Source organism: Dermochelys coriacea, chromosome 9, assembly GCF_009764565.3.
Source record: "Dermochelys coriacea isolate rDerCor1 chromosome 9, rDerCor1.pri.v4, whole genome shotgun sequence".
NCBI lineage: Eukaryota > Metazoa > Chordata > Testudines > Dermochelyidae > Dermochelys > Dermochelys coriacea.
The window spans coordinates 8483484-8509850 of NC_050076.1; the positions used below are offsets into that span (position 1 = coordinate 8483484).

The 26367-nt window shown below is 58.4% G+C and overlaps 1 protein-coding gene across 4 annotated transcripts in view; it reads right to left on the bottom strand.

Annotated features, from left to right (window-relative positions):
* The window catches only part of CLCN2 (chloride voltage-gated channel 2), a 50915-nt gene extending 24885 nt beyond the window's left edge, over window positions 1–26030 (bottom strand). For 2 of the 4 annotated variants that reach the window (XM_038416103.2, XM_043492058.1), the window contains exons 1-2: window positions 25906–26030; window positions 11293–11449 (exon numbers count right to left, since the gene is read on the bottom strand). In XM_038416103.2, the coding sequence (XP_038272031.1) occupies window positions 11293–11449; window positions 25906–25956 (208 nt within the window). In that variant the 5' untranslated portion in view covers window positions 25957–26030. Of the gene's footprint in view, window positions 1–11133; window positions 11229–11292; window positions 11450–25905 lie in introns of those variants that run through there. The other 2 variants (XM_043492060.1, XM_043492059.1) reach the window with 1 other exon arrangement.
* Between the last annotated feature and the right edge of the window lie 337 nt (window positions 26031–26367).

Here is a 26367-nt window from a genome sequence, read left to right on the forward strand (position 1 = left end):
GGGCTCCCCTGACCCATAGCTCTGCCGGTGCCCCTCAATCCTGATCCACATCCCCCGCTGCTATCCCAGCCCTGGTCTCCCCCCATAGCTCTGCCGGTGGCCCTCAATCCTGACCCACATCCCCCGCTGCTATCCCAGCTCTGGGCTCCCCTGACCCATAGCTCTGCCGGTGCCCCTCAATCCTGATCCACATCCCCCGCTGCTATCCCAGCCCTGGTCTCCCCTGACCCATAGCTCTGCCGGTGCCCCTCAATCCTGATCCACATCCCCCGCTGCTATCCCAGCCCTGGTCTCCCCCCATAGCTCTGCCGGTGCCCCTCAATCCTGACCCACATCCCCCGCAGCTATCCAGCTCTGGGATCCCCTGACCCATAGCTCTGCCGGTGCCCCTCAATCCTGATCCACATCCCCCGCTGCTATCCCAGTGCTGAACAAAGATGCCCCTGGTGCCAGTTCATTGCGGGAGCTGAGCTGCGGACAGTCCAGCAGAGACAGCTGCAGACAGAGACCCACCGTCCACTTGTCTCACATGCCAGACAATCCCGGACGTGGACATTTACATCACTCAGGGACCTGCCACAGCAGAGTGCCCTCAAAGGCTGCGCTGGGGCAGAGTGAGAACTGCAGGGCCCCGCAACACCAAGCTGGGGTGTGGGGGAAAGAGCAGGCAGGCAGCCTCTAAAGCAGCACGGCGCCCCCTAGAGCCAGGCCGGGCAGGCGGCGACGGGCGGGGTGTCATGGAGTCCCCAGGGCGATGCTCTGGAACTGCTCCCTACGCAGCCAGGCAGGACTCTGGGGAAGTCTCCTCTCTGGGAGCAGCCTGTCTGCAGGACACACAGCTCACAACTTCCACCTTCCTGGGTCTGACCTTGGAGCACGCAGGGCACAGAGCCAAACACTTGCTAAATGCCTGCAAGGTCTCTGGGGAGCGGGGTGTGGGGGGAAGCGAGGCAAGGCCGCTCGCAGCACAGAAAGCCCTCAGCGGCTTGCAATGGAGAGATGCCCCGGGGGGAGAACAGGGCAGAGGAGGGGGCATTGCTACAATGCAGAGGGTGAGGCATGAGGCAGGCCAGAGGGATGGCTCCCGGGGCTCTGAGTGGGGCAGAGGGGTGGCAAGACTCAGTCACAGCTGAGCACCATCTCCCTGCCCAGCCAGGCCTCTGTGCCCTCTAGAGACCCAGCCAGCGAGGAGCCAGCCCCAAGTCCGAGCAGGCACCCAAGGGATGGGCACCTCTTGAGCCCCGATGGCTGGCGGCTCCCTGGCAAGGAGCCAGCCGGTCTCCTGGCCGACATCTGAGCAAAGCAGAGGCTGGTGCCGATGCTGCTGTGCCCTCAGCAAGGTGCCTCACGGCAGCTCCATGGCCCAGAGCCACAGTGCTTGGCAGCATCACGGCTTGTCAGCCCCAGCTGGCCCCAGCAGCCAGCCCAAGACTGAGGCTTCTCCGCCCCCACCAGTACCTGGGGCAGCTGCTCCACTCAGCCTGCCACCCTAGGGCCTGGGCTCCCCCAGAGATCCCACCAGCCCCCATGCTCATGGCCTGCAAAGCACTGGGGTCTGGGGCTGGGTCCTCAGCCTTGTCCGCCCTCTCGTGGCCACTGCCATTAGTGCAGCCCAGTGGATTGCTGCAGGGAGTCAGCGCTTGGCTAACACTGGACAATTGGCACCAGCACTGGGAGATGTGTGTTGGGGATCAATCAGACCCAGAGCCAGAAGAATGTGGCCTGCAGTGAGCATCCCAGGATCTGACCGCACCCTGTACTGGCTCCCCCAGCCCTGGCACCTAGGCTCGGGATAAGTCCAGAGGGGAGGCTGGGGGAAGAGGGAGGTGTTTCCAGGTCACCTGTGCCCCATTCATCCCAGCAGCTCAGAGCCTGTGGACACTGTGCCAAACTAATATGTAGATCCCAGACCCCGGGCATCCCTATGTGATGTTATTGATTTGAACGGGGACCGTATAGAACATTGTTGCAATCAAGGTCCTGTAGTGGCACCAAATCTTATATAAAGGGGGTCAAATGAGGTGTCTAAGACAAGGTTATGGTTTGCTGGTTATGATTATGCTGTCTGTGTGCATGCATCATTTTTGTGGTTAAAGTTATGAATATTGGCTCTATACGGTCCGTAGTTCAAACTTGTGCTATGCTTCTGGGTGACACCCCAGACAAGTTGGTGTCAGCTCTGCCTAGCCTGCTTGATGGCCCATGAAGAACCATCAGCTACACAATTGACCCATTGAGAGAAGGCAGACACGCCTGGTGATTCAGCAAGGCACGCAGGGACATGCCCATGGACAGAACTCTGAGGTTTTGCCAGGCCATGTGATGGGCAGCTTGTCTTTGGAACAAAGAAAGAAAGACTACATGACAAGAGACTATAAAAGGCTGTCAAGTATCAGGGGTTAGCCGTGTTAGTCTGTAGCCACAAAAACAACAAGAAGTCTGGTGGCACCTTAAAGACTAACAGATTTATTTGAGTATAAGCTTTTGTGGGTAAAGCCCCACTTCTTCAGATGCACGAAGTGAAAATTACAAATGCAGGCATTACATAATGACACATGAAGGGAAGGGAGTTACCTCAAGTGGAGAACCAGTGCTGACAGGGCCAATTAGATCAGGGTAGATATGGTCCACTCCCAATAATAGATGAGGAGGTGTCAATTCCAGGAGAGGCAAAGCTGCTTTTGTAGTGAGCCAGCCACTCCCAGTCCCTATTCAAGACCAATTTAATGGTGTTAAATTTGCAAATGAATTTTAGTTCTGCTATTTTTCTTTGAAGTCTGTTTCTGAAGGTTTTTGTTCAAGAAAAGCTACTTTTAAAACTGTTACTGAATGTCCAGGAAGATTGAAGTGTTCTCCCACTGGCTTTTGTATATTACCATTCCTGATGTCCAATTTGTGTCCAGCATTTGCAACCTGAAGCAAATACTCACCAGCAACAACGCACCACACCATAGATACACTAATCCAGGAACCAATCCCTGTAGCAAACCTCGTTGCCTACTCTGTCCCCATATCTACTGTAGTGACACCATCAGAGGACCCAACCACATAAGCCACACCATCAGGGACTCATTCACCTGCATATCTACTAATGTGATATATGCCATCATGTGACAGCAATGTCCCTCTGCCACGTACATTGGCCATACTGGACAGTCTCTTCGTAAAAGAATAAATGGACACAAATCGGACATCAGAAATGGTAACATACAAAAGCCAGTGGGAGAACACTTCAATCTTCCTGGACATTCACTAACAGTTTTAAAAGTAGCTTTTCTTGAACAAAAAAACTTCAGAAACAGACTTCAAAGAGAAACAGCAGAACTAAAATTCATTTGCAAATTTAACACCATTAATTTGGTCTTGAATAGGGACTGGGAGTGGCTGGCTCACTACAAAAGCAGGTTTCAGAATAGCAGCCGTGTTAGTCTGTATTCGCAAAAAAAAAAGGAGTACTTGTGGCACCTTAGAGACTCTCTAAAGTGCCACAAGTACTCCTTTTCTTTTTACAAAAGCAGCTTTGCCTCTCCTGGAATTGACACCTCCTCATCTATTATTGGGAGTGGACTACATCCACCCTGACTGAATTAGCCCTGTCAGCACTGGTTCTCCACTTGTGAGGTAACTCCCTTCCCTTTGTGTATGTAATGCCTGCATCTGTAATTTTCACTCCGTGCATCTGAAGAAGTGGGGTTTTACCCACCAAAGCTTATGCCCAAATAAATCTGTTAGCCTTTAAGGTGCCACTGGACTCCTTGTTGTTTTTATAAAAGGCTGATGCCTCATCTCCATCTTGTCTTCAATCCTGCTTCTTACTTCTGGAGGGACTTTTCTACAAATGGAAGCTCTACACAAAGGACGGAATGACCCATCCCAGATGTGGATGGACTCCAGACACTTGATTTGAACCTGCAGCTTATTCCATCACTGCTACAAGCCTGAACCAAGAACTTGGCCATTACTGTATGTCATTGATTCCATTTAACCAATTCTAGCTCTCATCTGTATCTTTTTCCTTTTCTGAATAAACCTTTAGATTTTAGAGTCTAAAGGATTGGCAACAGCATGATTTGTGGGTAAGATCTGATTTGTATATTGACCCGGGTCTGGGGCTTGGTCCTTTGGGATCGAGAGAACCTTCTTTCTTTTACTGGGGTATTAGTTTTCATAACCATTCATCCCCATAATGAGTGGCACTGGTGGGGATACTGGGAAACTGGAGGGTCTAAGGGAATTGCTTGTATGACTTGTGGTTAGCCAATGGGGTAAAACCAAAGTCCTCTCTGTCTGTCTGGTTTGGTTTGCCTTAGAGGTGGAAAAACCCAGCCTTGGGCTGTAACTGCCCTGCTTTAAGCAATTTGTCCTGAATTAGCACTCTTGGTTGGGTACCATCAGAATCAGCATCATTATACCCTATAACCCTTATGCACCTGCCCTCTGCTAGTGGACACCAACAGATCCGTAGGGCACAGACACTCCCCACATCCAATGGTTCCTCTCTGCCCTAGAGACTCTGGTCGCCTGAGCTCACCCCCTGAAAGGAGACAGCCTCTCCTCACACCACTACCCACTCATCACCTCCAGGCACACCTGGGACCAAAAGCACAGTCCCTGAGCAAGAATAGCCTGGCTTGGAGGGGTGCACTTGGGACCCTTCCACACCACACCTTGTGGCCAGCTGCCGTGGGCTTGGTTATAGTCATAGAGAAGACAAGGCCCTAGGCAGGCTTGGCGAGAGGCAGGAACTGCCCCCATCGCAGCCTAGCCAGTGCTGACCCAGCCTAAGGACGCCAGCGATAATTGGGGCAGGCGGTTTGGCAGTGCCGACGCAGGCCGGAGGAGTTCCCGGCCTCACGTTTGCCCATGGAGCGATGCTCCACACGACAGTGATGAGAACTCTGAGCTTGGCTACTGCATCAGGGCCCTGGCAGCAGGCTGGCAACAGTTGCCTGGAGGAGTGATGTGACCTGGGTTAGGAAATCCCTTTGCTGAGCCTGTTCTTAGCTTTCCTGCCACACTGTCCCTGAAGGGGGGAAGCCCGGAGCACCCACAGAGTCCATAGAGCTCTGAGGGAACATGGGAGATCAACTGGGGGGCTCAGACACTGGTGCCCCTTGTCCTAACAGAATATGTCAGATAAAGGTCTTTGCCCTGGGGTGTGTCTTAAGGCCCCAGAGCTAGAAGTCAGTGACTGGACTCCACCAAGGCTCACTGGGCTTGGAAGCACGTGGCACCCAGCCACTGGATCCACTTGCAGCAAACTGGCCACTGGCTGCCTGGGATTGACCCATCAGGGTCTCCTCCTGTTGCATGACAGTACCCCCTGGATTGTGCCAAGCTGGCATCGTGCCAACTGCAGCTGCTGCAGCCGGTCCCGACCAGCCTCACATGGCCCAGCCTCCTGTGATACTCGCTGGGGAAGAGACTGGGTCAGCAGCATGTGCTGGACTCACTGGACACAGCATTCCCCAGAGCACTGCCCCCTCTGGGCTGCCCAGCGTGGCCCCATGGGGCAGCTTCAGCACCCAGCCCTCACAACTGGGGCTTGGAAACAGACAGCAGCATCCGGGGCCCTTCCCTCCTGAGCTGGGGCCCAGGTGCTTGGGAGAGCCCACTTCTGTCTCCCTTCTAGGAGCTCTGACTTGACACAGAACTGCTGGGCTGAGGATCGTGCGGGTGACGGGGTATCCGACATTGCCTATGGGCTAGTCCTGAAGTGTCCATCACCTTGGTCTCCCAGCAGCTGGAGTCCCCTATTACCAATTGCCCAGATTCAAATGTGGGGGGTGGGGGCGTGCAGAATAAGCCCATATGGGGTCAGACCAATGGTCCATCTAGTCCAGTATCCTGTCTTCTGACAGTGGCCGGTGCCAGGTTCCCCATAGGGAATGGACAGAACAGGTAATCACCAAGTGATCCATCCCGTCGCCCATTCCCAGCTGCTGGCAAAGAGAAGCTAGGGACACCCAGAGCATAGGGTTGCATCCCTGCCCATCCTGGCTGTCTTCCATGAATGTGTCTAGTTCTTTTTTGAGGCCTGTTATAGTTTTGACCTTCACAACATCCCCAGGCAACAGGTTCCACGGGTTCACTGTGCATTGTGTGAAGAAATACTTCCTTTTCTTTCTTCTCTTCTTTTCTTCTTCTTTTTTGAGGTGTGGCGACCGCATCTGCCTGCAGTATTCAAGATGTGGGTGTACCATGGATTTATAGAGAGGCAACATGATATTTTCTGTTTTGTTATCTATCCCTTTCTTAATGATTCCTAACATTCGGCTGCACATTGAGTGGATGTTTTCAGGGAACTATCCACAATCAGTCCAAGATCTCTTTCTTGAGTGGAAACAGCTAATTTAGATCCCCTCATTGTATATGTATAGTTGGGATTATGTTTTCCAACGTGCATTACTTTGCATGTATCAACATTAAATTTCATCTGCTATTTTGTTGCCCAGTCACCAAGTTCTGTGAGATCCATTTGTAACTCTTTGCAATCTGCTTTGAACTTAACTATCTTGAGTAATTTTGTGTTGTCTGCAGATTTTGCCACCTTACTGTTCACCCCTTTTTCAAGATCATATATGAATATTTTGAACAGCACTGGTCCCAGTACAGACTCCTGGGGGAAACCACTATTTACCTCTCTCCATTCTGAAAACTGACCAGAATGGACAGAGGTAAATAGTTTCCTATCTTCCAACTAAAAGAAAAAGAGTACTTGTGGCACCTTAGAGATTAACACATTTATTTGAGCATAAGCTTTCGTGAGCTACAGCTCACTTCACAGAATGCATCCGATGAAGTGAGCTGTAGCTCACGAAAGCTTATGCTCAAATAAATTTGTTAGTCTCTAAGGTGCCACAAGTCCTCCTTTTCTTTTTGCGAATACAGACTAACACTGCTGCTACTCTGAAACCTATCTTTCAACTAGTTACTGATCCATGAGAGAACCTTTCCTCTTATCCCATGACTGTTTAGTTTGCTTAAGAGCCTTTGATGAGGGACCTTGTCAAAGGCTTTCTGAAAGTCTAAGTGTTTATCCACTGGATCACTCTTGTCCACATGCTAACTGATCCCCTCAAAGAATTCTAGCAGAGTGGTGAGGCATGATTTCCCTTCACAAAAACTACGTTGACTCTTCCCCAACAAATCATGTTCATCGATATGTGTGATAATTCTGTTTGGTACGACAGTTTCAGCCAGTTTGCGCAGTACTGAAGTCAGGCTTACCGGCCTGTAATTGCTGGGATCTCCTCTTGAGCCTTTAAAAAAAATTCGCACCACATTAGCTATCCTCTAGTCATCTGGTACCGATGCTGATTTAAAGGATGGGTTACATACCACAGTTAGTAATTCTGCAATTTCATATCTGAGTTCCTTCAGAACTCTTGGGTGAATCCCATCTAGTCCCAGTGACTTATTACTGTTTAATGTAGCAATTTGTTCCAAACCCTCCTCTATTGACACCTCAAGTTGGGACAGTTCCTAAGATTTGTCACCTAAAAAGAGTGATTCAGGTGTGGGAATCTCCCTCACATCCTCTGCATTGAAGACTAATCAAGGAATTCATTTAGTTTCTCTACAATGGCCTTATCATCCTTGAGTGCTCCTTTAGCACCTCGATCGTCCAGTGGCCCCACTGGTTGTTTAGCAGGCTTCCTGCTTCGGATGTACTTAAAAATTGTTTGCTGTTACTTTTTGAGTCTTTGGCTAGTTGCTCTTCAAATTCTTTTTTGGCCTTCCTAATTATACTTTTACACTTCACTTGCTAGATTTATGCTCCTTTCTATTTTCCTCACTATGATTTAACTTCCACTTTTTAAAGGATGCCTTTTTCCCTCTCTCTGCTTCTTTTACTTTGTTGTTTAGCCATGGTGGCACTATTTTGGTCCTCTTACTATGCTTTTTAATTTGGGGTATACATTTAATTTGAGCTTCTATTGTGGTGTCTTTGAAAAGTTTCCATGCAGCTTACAAGCATTTCACTTTTGGGCAGAGGTGAAAGTAAGCCAGTACGCTCCAGTACGGCGTACTGGCAAGAGCCGGTGCACTGTACTGGAGCAGCCCGGCTTCCCCAGGGGGGCAATTTAAAGGGCTTGTGGCTCCCAGCAATGGCTGGATCCCCAGGCCCTTTAAATTGCCTCCAGAGCCCCGCTGCTGGAGCCCTGGGGTAGCGGCTGCAGGGCTCCGGCAGCTATTTAAAGGGCCTGGGGCTCCCCTGCTTTTACCTCCTGGGCCCTTTAAATAGCCACTGGAGCCCCGCCACTGCTACTCCAGGGCTCTGGCAGCTATTTAAAGGACCGGAGCGGTAGAAGCAGGGGAGCCGCAGGCCCTTTAAATGGCTCCCTGGGGTAGCGGGGGCTCCAGGGGCTGTTTAAAGGGCCGGGACTCCAGCTGCCTCTGCCGCCCCAGTCCTTTAAATAGCCGCTGGAGCCTTGCTGCTTCCCCAGGGCTCCGGGGGCTATTTAAAGGGCCAGGGCAGTAGAAGAGGGGAGCCCTGGGCCCTTTAAATAGCCCCCGGAGCTGGTGGGGAGGGGCACTTACCTTACAGGATGGGCTGGGGCTGGCTCTGACCCCCACAACCCCGCCCCTTCTGCCCTAGGCTCCGCCCCTTCTGGGGGCCAGAGCTGGCCCCAGATTACCGGTAAGTCACTCGACGTACTTTCACCCCTGCTTTTGGGGCTGTCCCTTTTAATTTCTGTTTCACTAACCTCCACATTTTTGTGTAGTTCCCCTTTCTGAAATTAAATGCTACCATGGTGGGCTGCTTTATTGTTTTCCTTCCCACAGAGATGTTAAATTTTATTGTGTTATGGTCACAATTACCAAGCGGTTCAGTTATATTCACTTCTTGGACCAGATCCTGTGCTCCGCTTAGGACTAAATCAGGAATTGCCTCTCCTTTGGTGGGTTCCAGGACTAGCTGCTCCAAGAAGCAGTCATTTATGGGGTCAAGAAAATTTATCACTGCGTCCCATCCTGAGGTGACATGTACCCAGTCGATATGGGGGTAGCTGAAATCTCCCGTTAGTATTGAGTTTTTTATTTTTAAGATTTTTACTACATTTGACTCTCTCAGAGTAGAGCCTGCCTGCAGAACACCCCCACACCCCAACTTTCCATGTCCTCCCCGCCCCATGCCAGCACATAGCTCACACTCCCCCCAGCCATGGGGGCATTCAGGTCCCCTCCCCACCCATATAGGCTCTGTACACACTGCTCTCAGTACACACCTGTCCAGCTCGCACCCCCCTGCCTGGCAGCGCTTATGCCCCTTGAGTGCATCAGATGAGCTTGCTGGGGGCATGAGACCATAGGGAATCTGGACATGGCAGCACCCTAACAGACCCACCTAGCTCAGCAGGGGCCAGGAGCCCACTGAGGGGCTGAAACAGAGCCCCCAGCACCCGCCAGAGCAGCTAGAGAGGCCTGCTCTTTGCCCAGTCTCTAGTAGGTGGGAGCAGCTCCTCTGATTTCTGCCATGGGCAGCGCCAGGGCAGCACCCCCAGACCCGGCCATGGAGCCAGGCCTGGAGCAAGCATATGAGGGACCCAGACCCAGAGCCAGGAAAACATGTGTCATAACATTGACACCACAGCCCTCAGCAGCACAGCAAGCCAGCTGGCCAGGGGCTCCACCTTGCCCAAGCCGCCGGGTGAGGAGCCAGTGGGGCAGGGGCCTGCTGCGTGGGGCCCTAGGACACATGGGGCCATCGGAGCAGGCTGTGCTCTGACAGAGAATGTGCCTCAAGAACAATGCGAGCCAGAGCGACGCCAGTTGCCAAGTGGACTATTTTAGGGCCCCCAAGAGTGGGGGGGTAGGAGGTGCCCAGCGCCACAACCATGCCTGGGGGAGCCAGGGAACAGAACATCCCAGTGCCGGGAGCCCACAAGTCAGCACAGCACGGGGATGGAGGGTAGGTATGGGGGGAGGACCCCCACTAACCCTGGCACTCAGAACAGAGCCCCCCTGCAGAAAACACCCATACCCCTACTTTCCATGCCCTCCCTGCCCTATGCAGGCACACAGTTCATACTCCCCCCAGCCATGGGGATATTCAGGTCTCTCCCCACCACACACATCCAGGCTCTGTTCACACTGCACTCATTACACGCCTGCCCAGCTCGCCCGCCACCCCCTGCCTGGCAGTGCCCATGCCCCCCGAGTGCAGCAGATGAGCCTGGCTCACCTGGCTGGGTGAGGAAACACAGGACTTCCCGTCACAAAGGGAAATACGTGTAATCGAAACGGCCAGAAGAAATTACACATCTCCCCTGCTCCAACACACATGGGGACGGGGATTGGCCCCGTGTGCTGAGAACAGGGGATCTTGGTCCCTCACATGGGCACAGACAGGGAGGGGGAATCGTCCCGCCCCCACCCCGGCGTGGGCACAGGCAGGGAGGGGCCACTAGTTATTTTTGGGAAGGCCACGTTTCTGCGGGTGCCCAGTTGGGCAGGTGTTACTGTCCTCATTTGTGAGTGGCCAATGACAACGCGTGAGTAATTTTCTCTCCAGCGGCCTGGTTTGCACCAAGGACATGGCCCAAATCCCCGCGTTGCACAGGGTGAGGTCACGCATGCTTAGCCTATTGTTACGGGTCACTGGCCGCTCTCCCTCCAGGAGGCACGGCCCAGCTCTGGGTCTGCAGGGCGGGCAGGGATAGGGACTTGGAAGGAGACTCAGAGCCAGGGAGCGAGAGAAAACAAAGAAGAAAGGGGACTGGTGAGCTCAACAGTGCCCGGCTGGGGGCTGTGAGCCCCGGCACAACCACTGAGCCAGCAGCACAGCGTGGGCCAGATGGGAGGAGAGAAGAAAGACAGAGAGGAGAGGGAAGGGGGGGGAAGGATGGGTGGAAAGAGGGAGGTGCCAGGGGGAGTGATGAGTGTGCATGAGGGCCTGGGCATGCACCGGGGTGTGCACCAGGGTATGCATGGGGGCCCAGGCATGCACCAGGGAGTGCATGAGGACCTGGGCATGCACCGGAGTGTGCCTGAGGGCCTGGGCGTTCACCGGGGTGTGCATGAGGGCCCAGGCATGCACTGGGGTGTGCGCTCAGGCCTGGGTGTGCACTGGGAGTGCACGAGGGCCCGGGGTGTGGTCGTAGGTACACTAGGCCTGAGCGCACACACCTGTGCAGCAAGGACTCCCTGTGTGAGGCTGTAGGGAGCTGGGGAGGCTGTGATCTCACTGGGCTGGAGGCACGTGGGGGTGGGTTTCACAGGAGGCCCCCCCATCCCCCTGTGAGGGGGCAGCCCGGCCCGGGTGTCTGTCCCCTGGAGGCTCCTTACTGCGGCAGCGGGCGCAGCGGCTCTGGTCGTACTCCAGCAGCTCGGGCCCGAGGGCGCGCTCCTCCGGGAAGGCTTTCCAGCGCTCCTGCTGCAGCCGGATGCGTGCCGCCTCGTCCTTGGCAAAGGCTCCCAGGTCCTGAGTGTAGCGGCCATACATCTGGCAGAGAGAGCGCGGTGTCAGGGCGGGCGGCGGGCCAGATGCAGGGATAATCCGCCCTGTAGGCCCCCACCCGCACCAGGGCTCGGTGACCCTGGAGAGGGGCTTGGGGGAGAAGATGGGGGGGGGACTGCCTCTGCCCCCCCCGGCACAGGCAGAGCTGGGGGAGCTGGCAGCTTGGGGGGAGACGCCCACGGCTTAGCCCTTCCCCGAACGTCCCAGCCCAACCCCACTGCAGCCGCTCACACCAGCACCCCACACGCTGGGGTCTAAGGGGCGGCACACCTGCCCCCTACTCTCCACCTCCCTGATTGCCCTGCTTCACAGCCCTGGGCTGCATTTACCTCTCAACCCCCGCCGCCTCCCCCCCCCCCCGCTGGGTTTCCTTCCCCTCCCCCTGGGTGGTGCCTTTACCCCACACAGCACTGAGGTCACAGCGGTACTGTGGAGGCAGGGCATGTGCTGAACAGCCCTGGGCCATGTAGTGACGGGCAGCACCGGTGGCAAGCAGGGCACAGGCCAGCCCAGCGGGCAATGGTCCTCTATGTATCCCAGCCTGCCCAGGGCAGGCCTAGCCCAGATCCAGATCTAGGCAACCCTGCGCAGAGGCAGAGCCCCCTGGCTCCAGCCCTTTCCCAGCCGCACGAGGCATGGGGCCGAGGGACTAGACAGCAGCAAGGGAGGGGGAGCGACAGGACCGCAAGGCCCGGCATCTGTATGGGGCCCTTCAGGCTCCCAGCACTGCATGGACACAGCTACCCTCCCCCTGCGTGGATGGGGAAACCAAGGCCAGGGAGCAACTGGCTCGGGATCAGAGTCTGTGCGGGAGCTGGTAGTCTCCAATCCGGGAGTCCCAACCCTGTGCTCCTCCCATTGGGAAACGCTGCCAGGAAAGCAGGGCAAGAAGCAACGGGAGCAAACAGAGCTCTGCATTGGCTGGATCCAGTCCTGGGGCCAGCCTCCAGGTCTCATCCCCCCCTTTCCCACAGCAGAGAGGGGAATCCACAGGCAGACAGAGGCAGGGGTAGGTGCTGGGCTCCAGGCCTGGCCAGAACAATGCCAGGCAGATAAGGAAGCTTCACAATCAATAGCAATTGTTCCCCCAGTGCAATGCGTCTCCCTGCACCAGCGCCCAGCTGGGGTGGACTGGCACCAGCACACAGCACGGCCCACCCAGTGACCCGCCGGTGGCAGCCTGACATCAGTGGCGGGTGTGTTCCCCACCCTGCCAGCTCCAGATCAGGGGGACGGCGGATTCCAAACAAGGGGGACAATCCCAGGTCTCATATCCCCCCACAGTTACCCAGAATGCAGCAGGGGCAGCTCACAAGAGGCCTCCCCACCACCAAGGGGATGGGCAGCCACTGGGTGCCAGCGATGGGCCAACCAGGCTGTTCTCAGCCTGCTCCTCCGAGCTGGGCACAGCCTTTCAGATTGGGCTTCCAGACAATTCCCTGCCCCTCAGGCCCCACCCCGCTGGGCCCCAGGCCAGGTGCAGGCCCAGTGAGGGGGCTCTGCAACACCCTGGACTCTGAATGTTCCCACTGGGAGTGGAGCCCGATAGCTTGTTCCTTTCAGCCCCAGTGCTGGTGAGCTCTCAAGCTGTCAAGGCTCTTCAAGGGGGAGGCTCGTTAAAGCTTTTCTCTTCTCTTAGATAGGGGATTCCATTTCCCCCAGTCAAGGGATCCCTGCAGGGGCAGACCAGGGGGCAGATGTAGAGCAGGGTGGGTCTCCTGGGCTCTGGGGGGCACAGAGCAGCAGGGGGGCAGATGCAGAGTGGAGGGACCCCGTAGGGTCTGGGGGAAGCTGCAGAGTGATAGGAAGGGAAGATGTAGAATGGGTGGGGGATTCCCCATGGCTTATGGGGGCAGGCACGGAGCAGGAGGTGGGGGAGGGGGTCCCTGCAGAGTGACAGACTTGCATCGTCTAGTGGAGCTGATTCAGCTACCTGTGCCTGAACCGGTGGGTGAGCAGGGGCGTTGGGACGTACCCCAGTGCTGGCCCTGCTCAGGGGACGGTGACTGAGGACCACACCCAGAGATGGAGCCTTTCACCTTGAGGTCATTCTGGGAGCTCAGATGCAGCCCCGGTCAGTTACTGGAGAGCCACTGCCAGCCACCAGCTGCCTAGAAGCCTGGGTGAAGTGACCACATGGATCCAGCCAGGGCAGCGAACCAGCTATCGCAGCCTTCTGGCTACAGCCAGGGCTGACGGGGCAAGACAGCACGTGAAGGACTAACCCGCCCCAAGCGGCAGGTCATTCTAAGCCAGTCAGCTGGGGGGTCTGAAGCTTTGCCCTATCAAGTGTCCTTGCAGGTAGGTACTATCTAATGAATGGCCAGTCCTCCACTTCAAGCCCGCCAGGGTCTGGGCCTCATTGATCTGGTGGCAGGGAGTTCCACAGGCTCATTGTTTTAGGGACAAAACCCATTTCCTTTTATCGTTCTGAAATACAAGAGCTGGGTCCTAGGCCAAGGAGCTGACAACGGGAATTGTCCCTCTCCCTCCCCGAGATTCACAGAAGGCTGAGGCCAGAAGCTTGAGAGGGCCAAGCCGCGTCTCGGGGAAACTCCCTGACACACAGCGAGACAGACACGGGAGAATTACCCCAGTAAGCTGGAGAAGCCCCAGCACTTGCGACTTTAAAAGTGAGGCTGGCTGGAGCTGCGGAGACAGGAGCCCGGGGACTGAGGCTGGCACGGCCCCTGCTGCGAGCTCCCTGTGCCCTCTCTCCAGCAGGAGGGGTGCGCAGGCGGGCATTGATCCTGTACTGTAAGGGCACTGCCAAGGACTTCCTCCCCCGTGGCAGGGCCGGAATACAGAGTGCCAGGAACAATGGGAGGCTTTAGCGAGAGACGGCCCCTCATGGGAAGAAAAGCCAAGGGGCCTGACAGTTCTGGCACCAAGTGCACTGGAGCCTCAGCACGGGAGCTCCGTGAGGGCCATGCCGATTCCCCCGCAGTCCCAGGGCCAGGCTGGACGGGCCCGCCTGAGCCGGCACAGCACGGGGCCTTGTCCGACCCAGCCCCAGCCGTCCCGGACACCGCTCAGTCTATGCGGGCCACAAGGCTCGGCTCTGCTGTCCCAGCAAGCTAAGGGGTGAAGGGGCCCCAGGAGGCAGAGGTCTCGGGGTCCCCTGCAGAAGGCAGGCTAGACTCACCCCAGCCTGCTCCTCGCTGGCCCATGCAGACTCCAGGCCTGAGCCAGGCTCTGCTTAGCGTCTCCCAAAGCAACACTGCAGGTGGGGGGCTAGCGGTCTGGGCAGGGCAGGTGCGGCAGCCCGGCTGCACTCAGCACCGGCTCCCCGAGGATGCACCAGGACACCCAGATTCATCTCAGACCCCCTTTGAAAAGCACAAGATCCTTTGCAGCTCCCCTGGAGAGACAGAAGTGATGCACGGGGGGGGGGAAGGGGGCTGCACTGGGGATGAACCCGGCTCCAGGGCAGGAGTCCAGTCTCAGCCCTCTTGCCCAGAGACATATGCTCCCAGCGGGCCCGGTGAGCAGGGAAAGGGGTGGGGAGAGAGGAGATCCAGAGACACTTTGGACAGGACGGCAGCTTAAAGCCCCCCTCGATCCACCCCCCTCCCCTGCTGCTTTCCCCACATCCCTAGTCTGCTTCCAGAGAGGGCACTGCTGGGGGTGGGTTGGGGGGGGGGTGCAGAGGCACATAGACAGCAAATGTCTGGGCTGCACTCAGAGAGCTTGGGGTGGGGGGACAGGGCCAGACCCAAAGGGATTCCCGATGTGCTCCATCAGCAGTTAACCGGGGGGGCACCCGGGACTGGCCTGACTTGGCAAAGTCTTGCTCTCCCCTCCCTCCCCCCACGCCACCAGGGCAGCGGAGGGAAACATCTGGTTTGAATGGAACTGGGTCCGCCCCCAGTTCAGCGCTGTCCCTTGCCCCACAGGGGAGTGCAGGCTGCCCCCAGCACAGGCTGGCATGTGGGGGAGGCGAGGAGGGGCAAGGGGAGCAAAGGCCCACGCTGCATGGGAGGCGGGCAGGGAGCATGCACTGTTGCCAGAGAGCCACAAGGGGGTGCCAGGGAGAAATGGAAGAGCTGGGCCCTGTGGGCAGGGGGTAGAAATCCCTAGAGCGCAGGGGGTGGGGGGGGGCAGGATGAACCGAGTCAGTCCCTGGGACCCTAGGGCCTGAGCATGGGATCAGCCCCATAGCTCAGCAGATCTGGCGAGGGGCCCTGAATACCGGGTTCCCGTGATGCACCTGAAGTGCCTTTCCCCATAGCGTGCACTAACCCCAGAGCTCGCCTTGCAAGGGCGGGGACGGATGGTAAAGGGGATCAGGCACTGACCCAGGAGAGCTGGGTTCAATTCCCTGCTCTGCCACAGATGCCCTGTAACCTTGGGCAAGTCACTCAGCTCCCCATCTGCCCCATGGGGATAACAGCTGGACTGGGCGGGAATCTCTGTCCAGCTAGGCCTGGCTGTCCCCAAGGAGGCTGCTGGCAGCAATACTAGGTGGGATGAGGCTACTTCTCCACCAAGACCTTGGCTTGGGACCTAGCACTCATGTCACAATTGAGGAAATGTCTTTGTCCCTAATCCAAGGTGAGCCTGTGGAACTCCCTGCCATCAGATTCAAGCCTAGTGAGCTTGAAGTGAAGGACTGGCCATTACAGTGGGTGACGTGTGCAGTGGCACCAGTGAGGATAAACACATTAAACATTTCAAGCCCCCATTAGGGAGATGGGGGCTATCAAAGTACTTTTGATAGAGGCTGTTACAGCTTCCTGCTGCTCGGTCTGCATCCCCTCAGACCAGTCTGAACAATCCCTCCCTCCTGCCGCTTGCCCGTGTGACCTCCCCCTGGTAAATCCCTGTCCTCTCAGTCCCTCCTGGTACATCACTCCCAGCTCAGCTCGATGCCAGTCTCTGAACTCCTCCCTGACAAGCGCTACTTCGTTCGGGTGCCAGCTGGTGGCTCAGGCAGGAAACGCCAATGACTGGGGCAGCTGCACTCCGGTGTGGAGAAATCAGCAGAGGAACCAAGAGGAGCCTGCAAAACTGTCCCTGATCACCACAATGACAGGCAAGGCGGGGCGCACCCGCTGCCAGAACTTGACCTTTCCTGACCAGCGGCAATGCAGCATTCATGGAGCTTTGCCGGGGGACATTACGAGGGGGTTTGTCCTTGTTTAAAGGAAAAGTAAAATGAGAAACACCTATGGGGAGAAGAACCACCCTCCACCCCGGGCTGGGTATCCTGCACCCGCCAGGCGCTTTACGAGCCCTGATGAACACATGCCCAGCAGAGCCGTGCGACAGCATCGCCACCGGCTCATCACTCGGTCGAATCAAAGCCAGCTTCCTCTGGGGGAGAGCCGGACCCCTGCCAAACTCCAGCCACTTCAGCTGCTGAACTGATCAAAGGGAAAACAAAGCCACTGCAGGATCTGAGTGGAAGATGGCCCCCACCCGAGCCCCCTTCTGCTGGCTGAGCAGTTTCTGTTCAGACTTCCCTTCCCGCCAGTGGCCAGTCCTTGGAGCGCCAGCAAGTGCCACGGCAGGGGCTTAGAATGGACGCGCCCTTGACTCTAGCTGCCCCTCCAATACCTGCTTTCTGGGACTGGGGGGGCCTAAGCTGAGCGCCGCATCTCGGAGGAGGGGTGGGGGGCGTGTGCAGTTCATGCTTAATGCAGGCACCCGTGCAGCTGGGAAGGGGACAATGGGCTGGTGGTTCACACAGTGGACTGGGACAGCCGAGCCCGGGATTCAGTTCCCTGCTGTGACGCAGACTCCCTGGTGCATCTTGGGTGAGGCTCTGTGGGCTTCAGTTCTGGGGCTAATCCTTCCTTTCTCCCAGGCAGTCGGTCCACGCTCTGGCCTGTCCCTCTCCCATCACGCACCAAGCTCAGTCAGACAAACAACCTTGTCCTACAGTGGGGCATGCAAAGCTCGGCCCCGAAACTGACTCCCCGGCTTGGCAACTCAAACCTGCTCCCATTCTCTGGGAAGGCAGTCGGGTGCCCAGGCAAGGCACGGGTCGGGGGCAGTGGCCGAGCACGCCCCACTGAATACACTGGAACCTCTGCCCAAGATATGCCCAGCTGCCGCCCTCCCCGCCCCCTGTCACTCACTTGCGCACTGGCCGATCCAGACACACTCTGGATTGCGCTCTGTTTGGACTTAATTTGTTTTGTTCTTTCCCAAGTAAAAATATTGACACAACTGGGGCTGCAGTGATCCCTGTGTCCGGCCTGCCGGCTCGCCCCAAACGGCAGGGTCCTGGCTCACAGCACCCCCGGGGCCACCCATCCTCTCTGAGAAGGAGGTCCCGGGCGAGCCTCGCTCCCCTGAGGACAGCAGATTCTTCTCTGCGGTCTTGGCAGTGTCCAGCCGCATCCCCGCACTCCCTGCTCTCTCTTCCAATGGCCGGGGCGCTTTGTTTGGGCTCCCAGGAGGGGTCTGGGCACAGCTCGCTGCCTTCCCCCGGCTTATTTTTCAACAAAGGCCTTTTGAAAACAACCAGCAGCGAGGCTCCAGCCTCCGCAGAGAAACAGCTGAACAATCACAGCTCTGGGAGGGGCAGGGGGAGCTAGGACTTGGGGGCAGCGGGTGGGGTCCTCTCCTGGACCTTTCACTTAAGTGTCCTGCCTCGGGTGCACTCAGCTCCACGCCCCAGGTTACCCCCCTTGGGCAGCACCTGAGCCCACTCAAAGCACCCCACCCCATGCCCAGTGCAGCCCTGAGACAGCACAGCACCCACCTGTGCTCAGTGCCCCGGCACCCACTCATCCCCAGGGCTCTCCTGGGGGGCCCACACGCCGGGCCACAGCCCATTAGCTGCCCGGGGATCAGAGGACTGAGGGGGTTGTCAGTCGCCCAGCCCCGGAGTGCCCCATCCCAGGGACAGAGGAATTCATCAAGATGCCCTGGCATTGATGGGACATGGAGCATCTTGTGTGCCCAGGGAGAGGGCACTGGGCTGGGCATGCGTTTGCATTTTCCTGCTCACCTGTGACTCCCCTCCCAGAGCTGGGATTTGCATCTCCAGCTGCAGGAAGTTAGGCCATGTTGGAGATAAACGAGAGGGGAGAGGCTGGGCACCGCTGCTCCATGGCTCTTCCTCCAGCGTGACAGGCTGGGCAGACTAAGGGAGGGGGCTCTCTGTGGTTGTCTTCCGGGGCAGCGCCAGGGTGAGTCTGGGTTGCAGGGATCCTTCTCGTGCCCAGGTACCCTGGCGCAGCTGCACCCAGGCCTGCTTTTCTGGGCACCTGGGACGGTTACACTGGCACGTCGTGTTCCAGTACCGATGCCCCACCAGCCTGCACTAGCCCATTGTCACGGGTACCCCCGTGTGCCAGCTGTGTCCGGTCACTAGGGGCTTCACAGCCGCCCAAGGCCCTGCCCCGAGCTCAGCCACAGCACAGAAGGTGGAGCAGCCGCCCCCCGCCTCGTGCCTGATGCCACCATGTGAATGGGCAGCAGGGAGACAAGAATCAGGCACCAAGCCTCCCCAGCGCCCTACAGGAAGGAGCCAGCCCTGGGGGCCCCAGCCAGGCTGCGGGAACCAGAGCCGGGCAAAAGCAGCAGCCTCCTGAATTTGAGGAGGGCTGAGCGATGGTGGTGGTGAGATCTGGGGGTGCTCAGCACCTCTGCATCAGGCCACTGCCTTACAGGTGCCTGCCACACGCTCTAGGACCCTGATCTTGGGCATCCAGAGTTGACGATGTTGGTCCCTCCCCACTCCCCAGCCTAGATCTCCGGGACCCATAGGGGGCTGTAAAAAGGATCAGTCCCAAGCCCACACAGACTGGGGGGCCACGGGGCTCAGGCGGGAGTGCCAGGGGTCCCAGAGAGGCTGGGGAACCACGTGAGTATGGCGGGGCTGCCCCCACCCTCTGCACAGGGACACTCGGCTTCTCACAGAAAAGGCCTTTTCTTCTGGACTCTGCTGCATCCCCAGGCGCCAGGAGCGTCAGGGACAAAGGGAACAGCGGCAGCAATCTGTGTCACGCTGCTTTTATTACCAGGGCTGGAATCGCCCTGATCTGCTATGCCGGGAACAAGAGGCGCTTGTGAAACGTAAGCCCCTTCGTCCCGGAGCCGCATCTCTGAGCAAGGGGGCTGGGCGTGAGCTGGGCCCATGCCCTAGCCGCGGGCGTTCCATGCAGTACCTGCAGGAGGGCTGGGGGAGTGGTGGGGGAGCCCGTCCATGTCCATACGGGGGGGAGGAGGGGTACAGCCTTTGGCCCTCCCCAGGGCGGGCTTCTCTGCCAGGACACCGGGTGGAGACTGTGGCAGCCCATGGGGGCACGTGCGTCTCCCAGAGCCAAACGTCCCTTTGCCCGCTGTAACCTTGAGCCACCCCCCGTGACGGGTTGCACAACACCCACAAGGCCATGATGGGGCAGAGGGGAGAACAGCTTATTCACTGAGATAAGGAAGGTGGATAAGAGTTCAAGGCTATCGGAGAAATGGAGAAGGATGGAGCTGTCAGCGGTGGCAGAGGGGGACCTGTCCCAGCCGCAAGGAGGGAGACTGGGGCCTGGTCAGGCCACTGGGTTATTTTGGGGGTGGGAGATTAGGGGACAGAGGACAGATGGGGGGACAAAGCACATAGACTGTTTCCTGAAGGAGCACTTTAAACCCCAGAGCGATTTGAAGGGCACAACGGGGGTGGGGCTGGACCAGGACAGCTGATCCGCTAGGCAAGCACAGGGCACAGAGCGCTGGGAGAAGGCCCCTCCTTTAGCCATGGACTAGCTGGGAAGAGAGGATGCAGATGAGAGAGGGGTGGGGGGTACTGATCAGCTGACACCCTCCTGCTGCCTGCTGGGGGCAAGTGGGAGAGGAACTGGGATGTAGCTGGGAGGGCGATTCCCACAGCTCGCTTGTTCAAACCAGCTGGGCCCGGCTGGAGCTGAACTTCCCTGCGCTGCAAAGGAGCCGGTTCAAATCACCAGCCTGGGTGTGAAATTTCTCAGAGGAGGAAACAGAGAGTCCGTGTCATGCTCTCGGCCGGCCCCGTGCCCACAGGCGCTTCCCCCAGCCCGGCACAAGGCAGCTGCAGAGGCCCTCCGCTGACCACTGTGCCCTGCCCTGAGCCCAGCATGGTGCAGGCTGCTTCCACAAAGGCAGAGAGCACATGTGCTGGCCCGGTTACCCTGGCTTTCAGAGACGGAGCCGGCGGAGCCGGAAAAGGGACACATTGTCCCCTGGTCAGCAGGGAAGCCTGGGGGAAATATACCATTTCACACATGCTCACAAGAGGTGGCACCGCGTGGCTCATGACTGGTGGGATCGACAGAGATAGGGTGGACACCACTTGTCTCCAGAGCACCCCGCCCGCTCCATCAGCTGGGCCCAACATGCGGCGTGAGCTGGGGTTACAACCATCCCTGGGCTCCTGGGTGTACAGTGAGGAGGGAGGCAGCAGCGTCTGTGCAGCACAGGGGCCAAAGTGCTGGGGGCTACGTGAGCCCTTGCACTGGTCGGTGCCAGTACGTCTCAGGGGGGTTCACACCCCACACGCCCCCGGGTCCTCCCACCGTGTGGACTCTCCCACAAGGCAGAGGGCAGCTTGGCTGCTGCTGCACAGATGCCGACCCCATCCTCCGCACAGCAGTGGTGATCTACACCCCCCTCCCCCATCTCTAGTTTCACAAGTGCAGCCCCACCTAGCCCCACAATGGGTGGGGAGCCCTAGGGAGCTGCCCAGGGATGGAGGGGCTTGGGACAAGGTGAGCTGGGGGGGGGGAGCATCTCCACTGATTTGGGGGAGGGATAGCTCAGTGGTTTGAGCATTGGCCTGCTAAACCCAGGGTTGTGAGTTCAATCCTTGAGGGGGCCATTTAGGGATCCGGCCAAAAAAAAAAAAATTGGGGATTGGTCTTGCTTTGAGGAGGGGGTTGGACTAGATGACCTCCTGAGGTCCCTTCCAACCCTGGTATTCTATGCTATCCCCTCCTTCCCCCATTACTTGGCCCAGCAGCAAAGCTACACAGGGCCCCAACGCCTAAGGAACTGGGCCCTGCCCAGCCCACTGATGGCATCACCCACCTGTGAGTTTGTGGTGTGCCCCTTTCTGTGCCCATCTGCAGAGGAGCTGAGCCTGTTACAGCCCCCCTGAGGGAGCCCAGGCTCTTTAGCTCACGCTGCTGCAGTCCCCGGTTCAATCCCTGGCTTGTCAGCCAAAACACAGCGGGATGAAGGCAGTCTGCTCTGGCATAGGATCTTAGAGTAGTCAGCTGCACTCCCCAGGGTGTTTGGGACCCGCTGCCCAGCATGCCTGTGCTCCGATGACAGGGGCCTGGGAAGAGCCCCATTCCCCAAAGCAGCCTGCCCCACCTCCAGATGTGCCAGGAGGCTATTTAGCTCCTGAAAAACAATGGCTGTCCTGCCCTCATGGCTCCCACCCCACCTGCCTTGCCCCAAGACCGGGCTAGAGTGCTCTGGAAACTGCACCAGCCTGCGTGCGTGTCCCCACAGATGACCTCTTCCTAGCAGGGCATCGCCGGGAGAGACCCCGGGGCAGATGAACGGGGCCATGTCCCCCGAACGATGAGCATGGTGGGGATTTGGGGCTTTGCAATGCAGGTGCCCCTTGCAAGATGCCACCCTGCTCCCCATGAGGCAGCTGCAAAGTCTCCAGCTGGTCAGCACGAGCCAGAGTAATGACACAGCAAGCTGGGAAGGAGAGTCCTCAGGGAACTGCCAGCTTCCTCACCATGCCACCTCCCCAGCATACAGCAGCGGCTGTAACCCCGGCAGCCTTTGCCAGAGACCAGTACAAAAGATTGGGGAAACGGTGAGTCAGTGTCCAGGGAGAATGGCCAGGGGAGGCCTCTCCCCCCACCACTGGAAGGGGAGGAGGCTGCTGGGATCCACACTTGGTGCTGCCCCCAGGGCCGCTCCATCTGCCTCCAGCTGGCAGGTGTCTGAAATCCGAAGTGCCCTCCTCAGGCCTGTCTCTGCTCAGAGCTGGGCCCAAGCAGCTGCAGCATGGAACCAGCCACAGCAAACACTGGCAGGGGAGGCTGTCTTCACTGTGTGGCAGCTCGGCAGGGCTCTGGCCAGCAGCAGAAGCATGGGGACTGCCTGCCTGCAGGCTCATGCAGGCGGCACGGCGTCGATTAAGCTCAGGGTGCTTTCAGAGGACTTTCTTCACAGCCAGGAGGGCTGGAGGCTTGCGTGCTTTTAATCAGAGCTGGGATAGTGCAGGAGCTGATGGCTCCCGCCCACCCTGGCCTGCGGGCATGTCGAGCCCTGCCCTGCTGCCCAGGCCACAAAGCAACCCAATGCACAGCGAGGGTTATCAAGGTAGCTCACCCTGACTGCCCAGCAGTCTGGAAAGGCCCCTAGAGAAGGGTTAGCTCAACACCCTCCCCTCCCCCAGGGGCAAGCCCCAGGGACTTGGGCCTCCCTAGAGGTGGCTGCAGCTTCGTTTGCCCATAGAGAAGGGATCGGAGCTGGCACAACCTCGCACTCCTCTCCTCAGATAACACCTGGCACCCGCAACAGCTAGTCCCGCAGAGGGGCTCAATGCACGACACCAGCACTGAGGGCTTCAGCCAGTTCACAGGGCAAGAGCTACTTGGCCTGGCTCAGATGCCCCTGGTTTGCCCCACATGGGACTGGGCCCCCAACCCTGGTGCTTGCTCCTCTCTGAGCCATGATTCCCTGTCCCCCCATCACCACCTTCTGTGCCCCTTCCACATGGCAAAGCCCTCAGTCTTGTGCCCCCACAACCTCCTTCTTTCTTCTCGACATCTCCCAGCTGCACCTCAGAGGGGTCCTCTAACCCCTTCCTTCCTGAGGGACCCAGAGACTTCACTGCAGAAATGCAGCCACCTCTGGGGTGCAGTGTGAAAGTCCAGGGCTCGAGCCTCCAAGGACCATCCAGGCACATGGAGTTTCACATCTCAACAGCTGAGCCTTCCAGAGCCCCCGGGCCAGCAGAGAGCATCCTGCCAGTGGCGCCCCCTGCAGGGAATGTGCAGTGCCGCAGGCTTCTCCCAGCTGAGAAAGGGCTGCAGGGGCATTAGAGCAAGGAGGGGAAAGTCCCCTCTCTACACAGCTTTGGAGAGATACCACCGGGGATGCTGCACCCAGCTCGGGGGGACCCCAGCCTGGGGGAACACAGAGCCCCTGCCATGTGGGGGAAGGGGTAATGGGAGACAGGCCAGGCTAAGCGTGCGGGAGGAGTGAGGGGAGCCCCTGAATAGAGGGGGATAGGAGGGTGGCACACAGATGTTGTGGGGAGGGAAATGGAGGGATGCAAGGAGCTCCTCGTGTGTCCCATGAGCTCAGCCTAATCAGGCTACGGCGTGTGAGACCATCGAGTAAAGCTATATTCACAACTGCAGCGCGTTGGGTTCTTTACAGGAAGATGAGCTCACAGGGCACAAGACGAAGCCTGCAGGGTAAATTATCAGCTCCCTGAGCCACCGAGAGCCAATCCCACCTCTGGATGGAGCAAGTCCAAGGACACAGAGGAGCAGATCTGCCCTGGGAGCTGTAGCAGGAAGGGGTTGATGCGGGGGCACATGGTACCCATGGGGAGATGGCAACACCATACTGGGGTCTGGAGGGGTGGGACAGAGGAGGGAATTGCCATGAGGGAAGCAAGGGGCATGGCTGAGCACTGCAAGAGAAGTGGGGACAGGGCAGTGCTGCAGGAGTCGGGGAAGCTCAAGGTGAGGGATGTTTCATTCCCAGGTTTCAGGGAAGGCAGAGGGAGGAGGGAAGAGAGGGGCTGGACCTGGGATGGAGGCTGGGTCCCTTCGCACTTTGGTCTCCCAGACGTTCAGCTTCAAGGAACCGAGAAAAGCTGCTTGTTTACTTGGTGAGTAGAGGCAGGAGTCATTCCAAGAATCAGGAGATATGAAGACATCTAGGGTGCAGGGCTAGCACCATAAACATGGGAGCTAAGGTTAAAGGCAGAGGCGCAAGGAGGGAGCTGTGTTGAACTTGCTGGAGAAAGGGTCTGGATGCAGAGGAGAGGCACCCCCAGAGACAGGGGCTGTAGGAACAGGAAGGTGGCAGCAGGGAGCCAGGGACCCACCACTACGCAACAGCAAGACGCTTAGGGGCTCGGAGGGAGAGATTACAGGAGCTAAATAATCCTCCTTGCCGGGCTGCACAGCACGCTGCTGGGGGTGGGGGAGAAAGGGAACAGGCTGCAGGTATTAGCGGTGTTAATGGGGGATTGTAGAGGGCGTAAAAGGGGACAAAATGGATCAAATGACAATTTAGGCTGAATATCAGTGGGAAACTCCCTGACGGGGGATGAAACCGGCCAGGGCTTGCCCACAGGGCAGGGCTGGCAGCCCCGACACTCCCCGACAGGGGGTGGATGTGGCTAGGGAATGGTCCCCGAAGGATGAAGGGGAAACCCCATGTGACATTTAAAATTGTTACAGACCTGGGGAATAGACTGCAGGACCAGTCCTGCCCTGGCCCTGAGGAGGGGAAAGGGGAAGAGGGGACCTAGTGCGGGTATGTGTACCTCAAGTTTCTATGAAGGAGGGTCTGGAGGAGCACAGAGAGCCCCTAGTTTGGCCCCCAGATTAGGGCCAGCAAATGACAAACAACCTCTCACACTAGTTAAGGTTTGGCTGGAGTGAAAGCGCATGGTGGGAGCGCAGCTCCGGCATTGCTCTCCTAGAGGCACCAAGCCCCCTCTGCCCCTCGCAGGCCCCCGAAGTTCACACACACACGGAGAAAGTTGAGCCACTAGAGGAAGTTGTTCTGTTAACAGGACTTGGTGCCAGAGGCAGAGGTAGCGAGTGGGGAGATGAGGTCCTGGGCACTGACAGAGCAAATGTGGCACGACCGGCACCTGAGAAAGGGGCAGCCTGGTGCCAAGTGCAGGCATCGAAAGGCCTGAGCCCCTGCGGGTAAGAGGAAAGCAGCTGAAACTTTTCGGAGGCAGAGCTGGCACTGACCGACCGACCGACTGCCTACCCCCCGCCCCACTATTCCAGTGCAGGGCTGGCCCCAGGGCGGTGGCGGGGGGGGGGTGATGCCCAGCACAACAATTCACTGAGGCAGTCACCAGAGTACACAGCAGCCACATGCCAATGGTGTGTGCCCACCCCCCGCGCGTCTTTTCCTAGCGGTGCCCAACACACGCCCAGCCCCGGAGCCTCCTCCTGGGGGTGCCTGCAGCCCTGGCACCTCCCTGTTCCCCATGTACCATGTGTTGGGGTGGGGGGCTTGTCCACAGAGCGCACCCACGCTCGGGGCCCCCTTCTGAGGGGTGCCCGCAGCCCTGGCACCCACCCATGCTCAGTGCCCCGGCACCCCCTCATCCCCAGGGTGCTCTCCTGGGGGGCCCAAACGCCGGGCCACAGCCCATTAGCCGCCAGCTCCCACCCTCTAGGGTGCCCACCCTGGCATCTCCGCAGCGCCTCGCCCCTGCAGAGCCCCGGCCCCCGGCCCCCGGCCCGGGCAAGGCTGGCAAAGGGGGAGCCGCAGACGGCTACACTCACCAGGGTCTGCTCATAGTGCAGCGCCCGCGCCTCCATCCCGTCCGCGGCCATCGCGCCTCCCGCCCCGTCCTCTGCCCCAGCAGCGCCCCAGCCCCGCTCCGCTGCCCGGGCTGCCGCCGGCGGCTCCTGCCTGAGCCCCAGCGCTCGGCTCGGCTCGCCCCGCCCCGGCCTGGGGCGGGCCCGGGGCGCTCGCTCCACCTCCGGCGGGGAAGGGGCTGGAGCCGACCGGGGGAACCGTGGCCGCCGGGCCGGGCCACTCACCGCAGGAGCGGTGCCCGCGGGAGCGAGTCCCCCCCAGGGCCAGGGCTGAGCCGGGCGGGCCGGCCAGCACTGACCCAAGCAGCCCGGTCTGGGACTGGCACAGCCTGCCCGGGGCAGAGCCACTCTCTGGTGCCTGCTGCAGGTGCTGGGCGCAGGAGAAGGGGCTGTGGGCCCCTTTCCCCGGGCCGTCTGCCCCCTAGG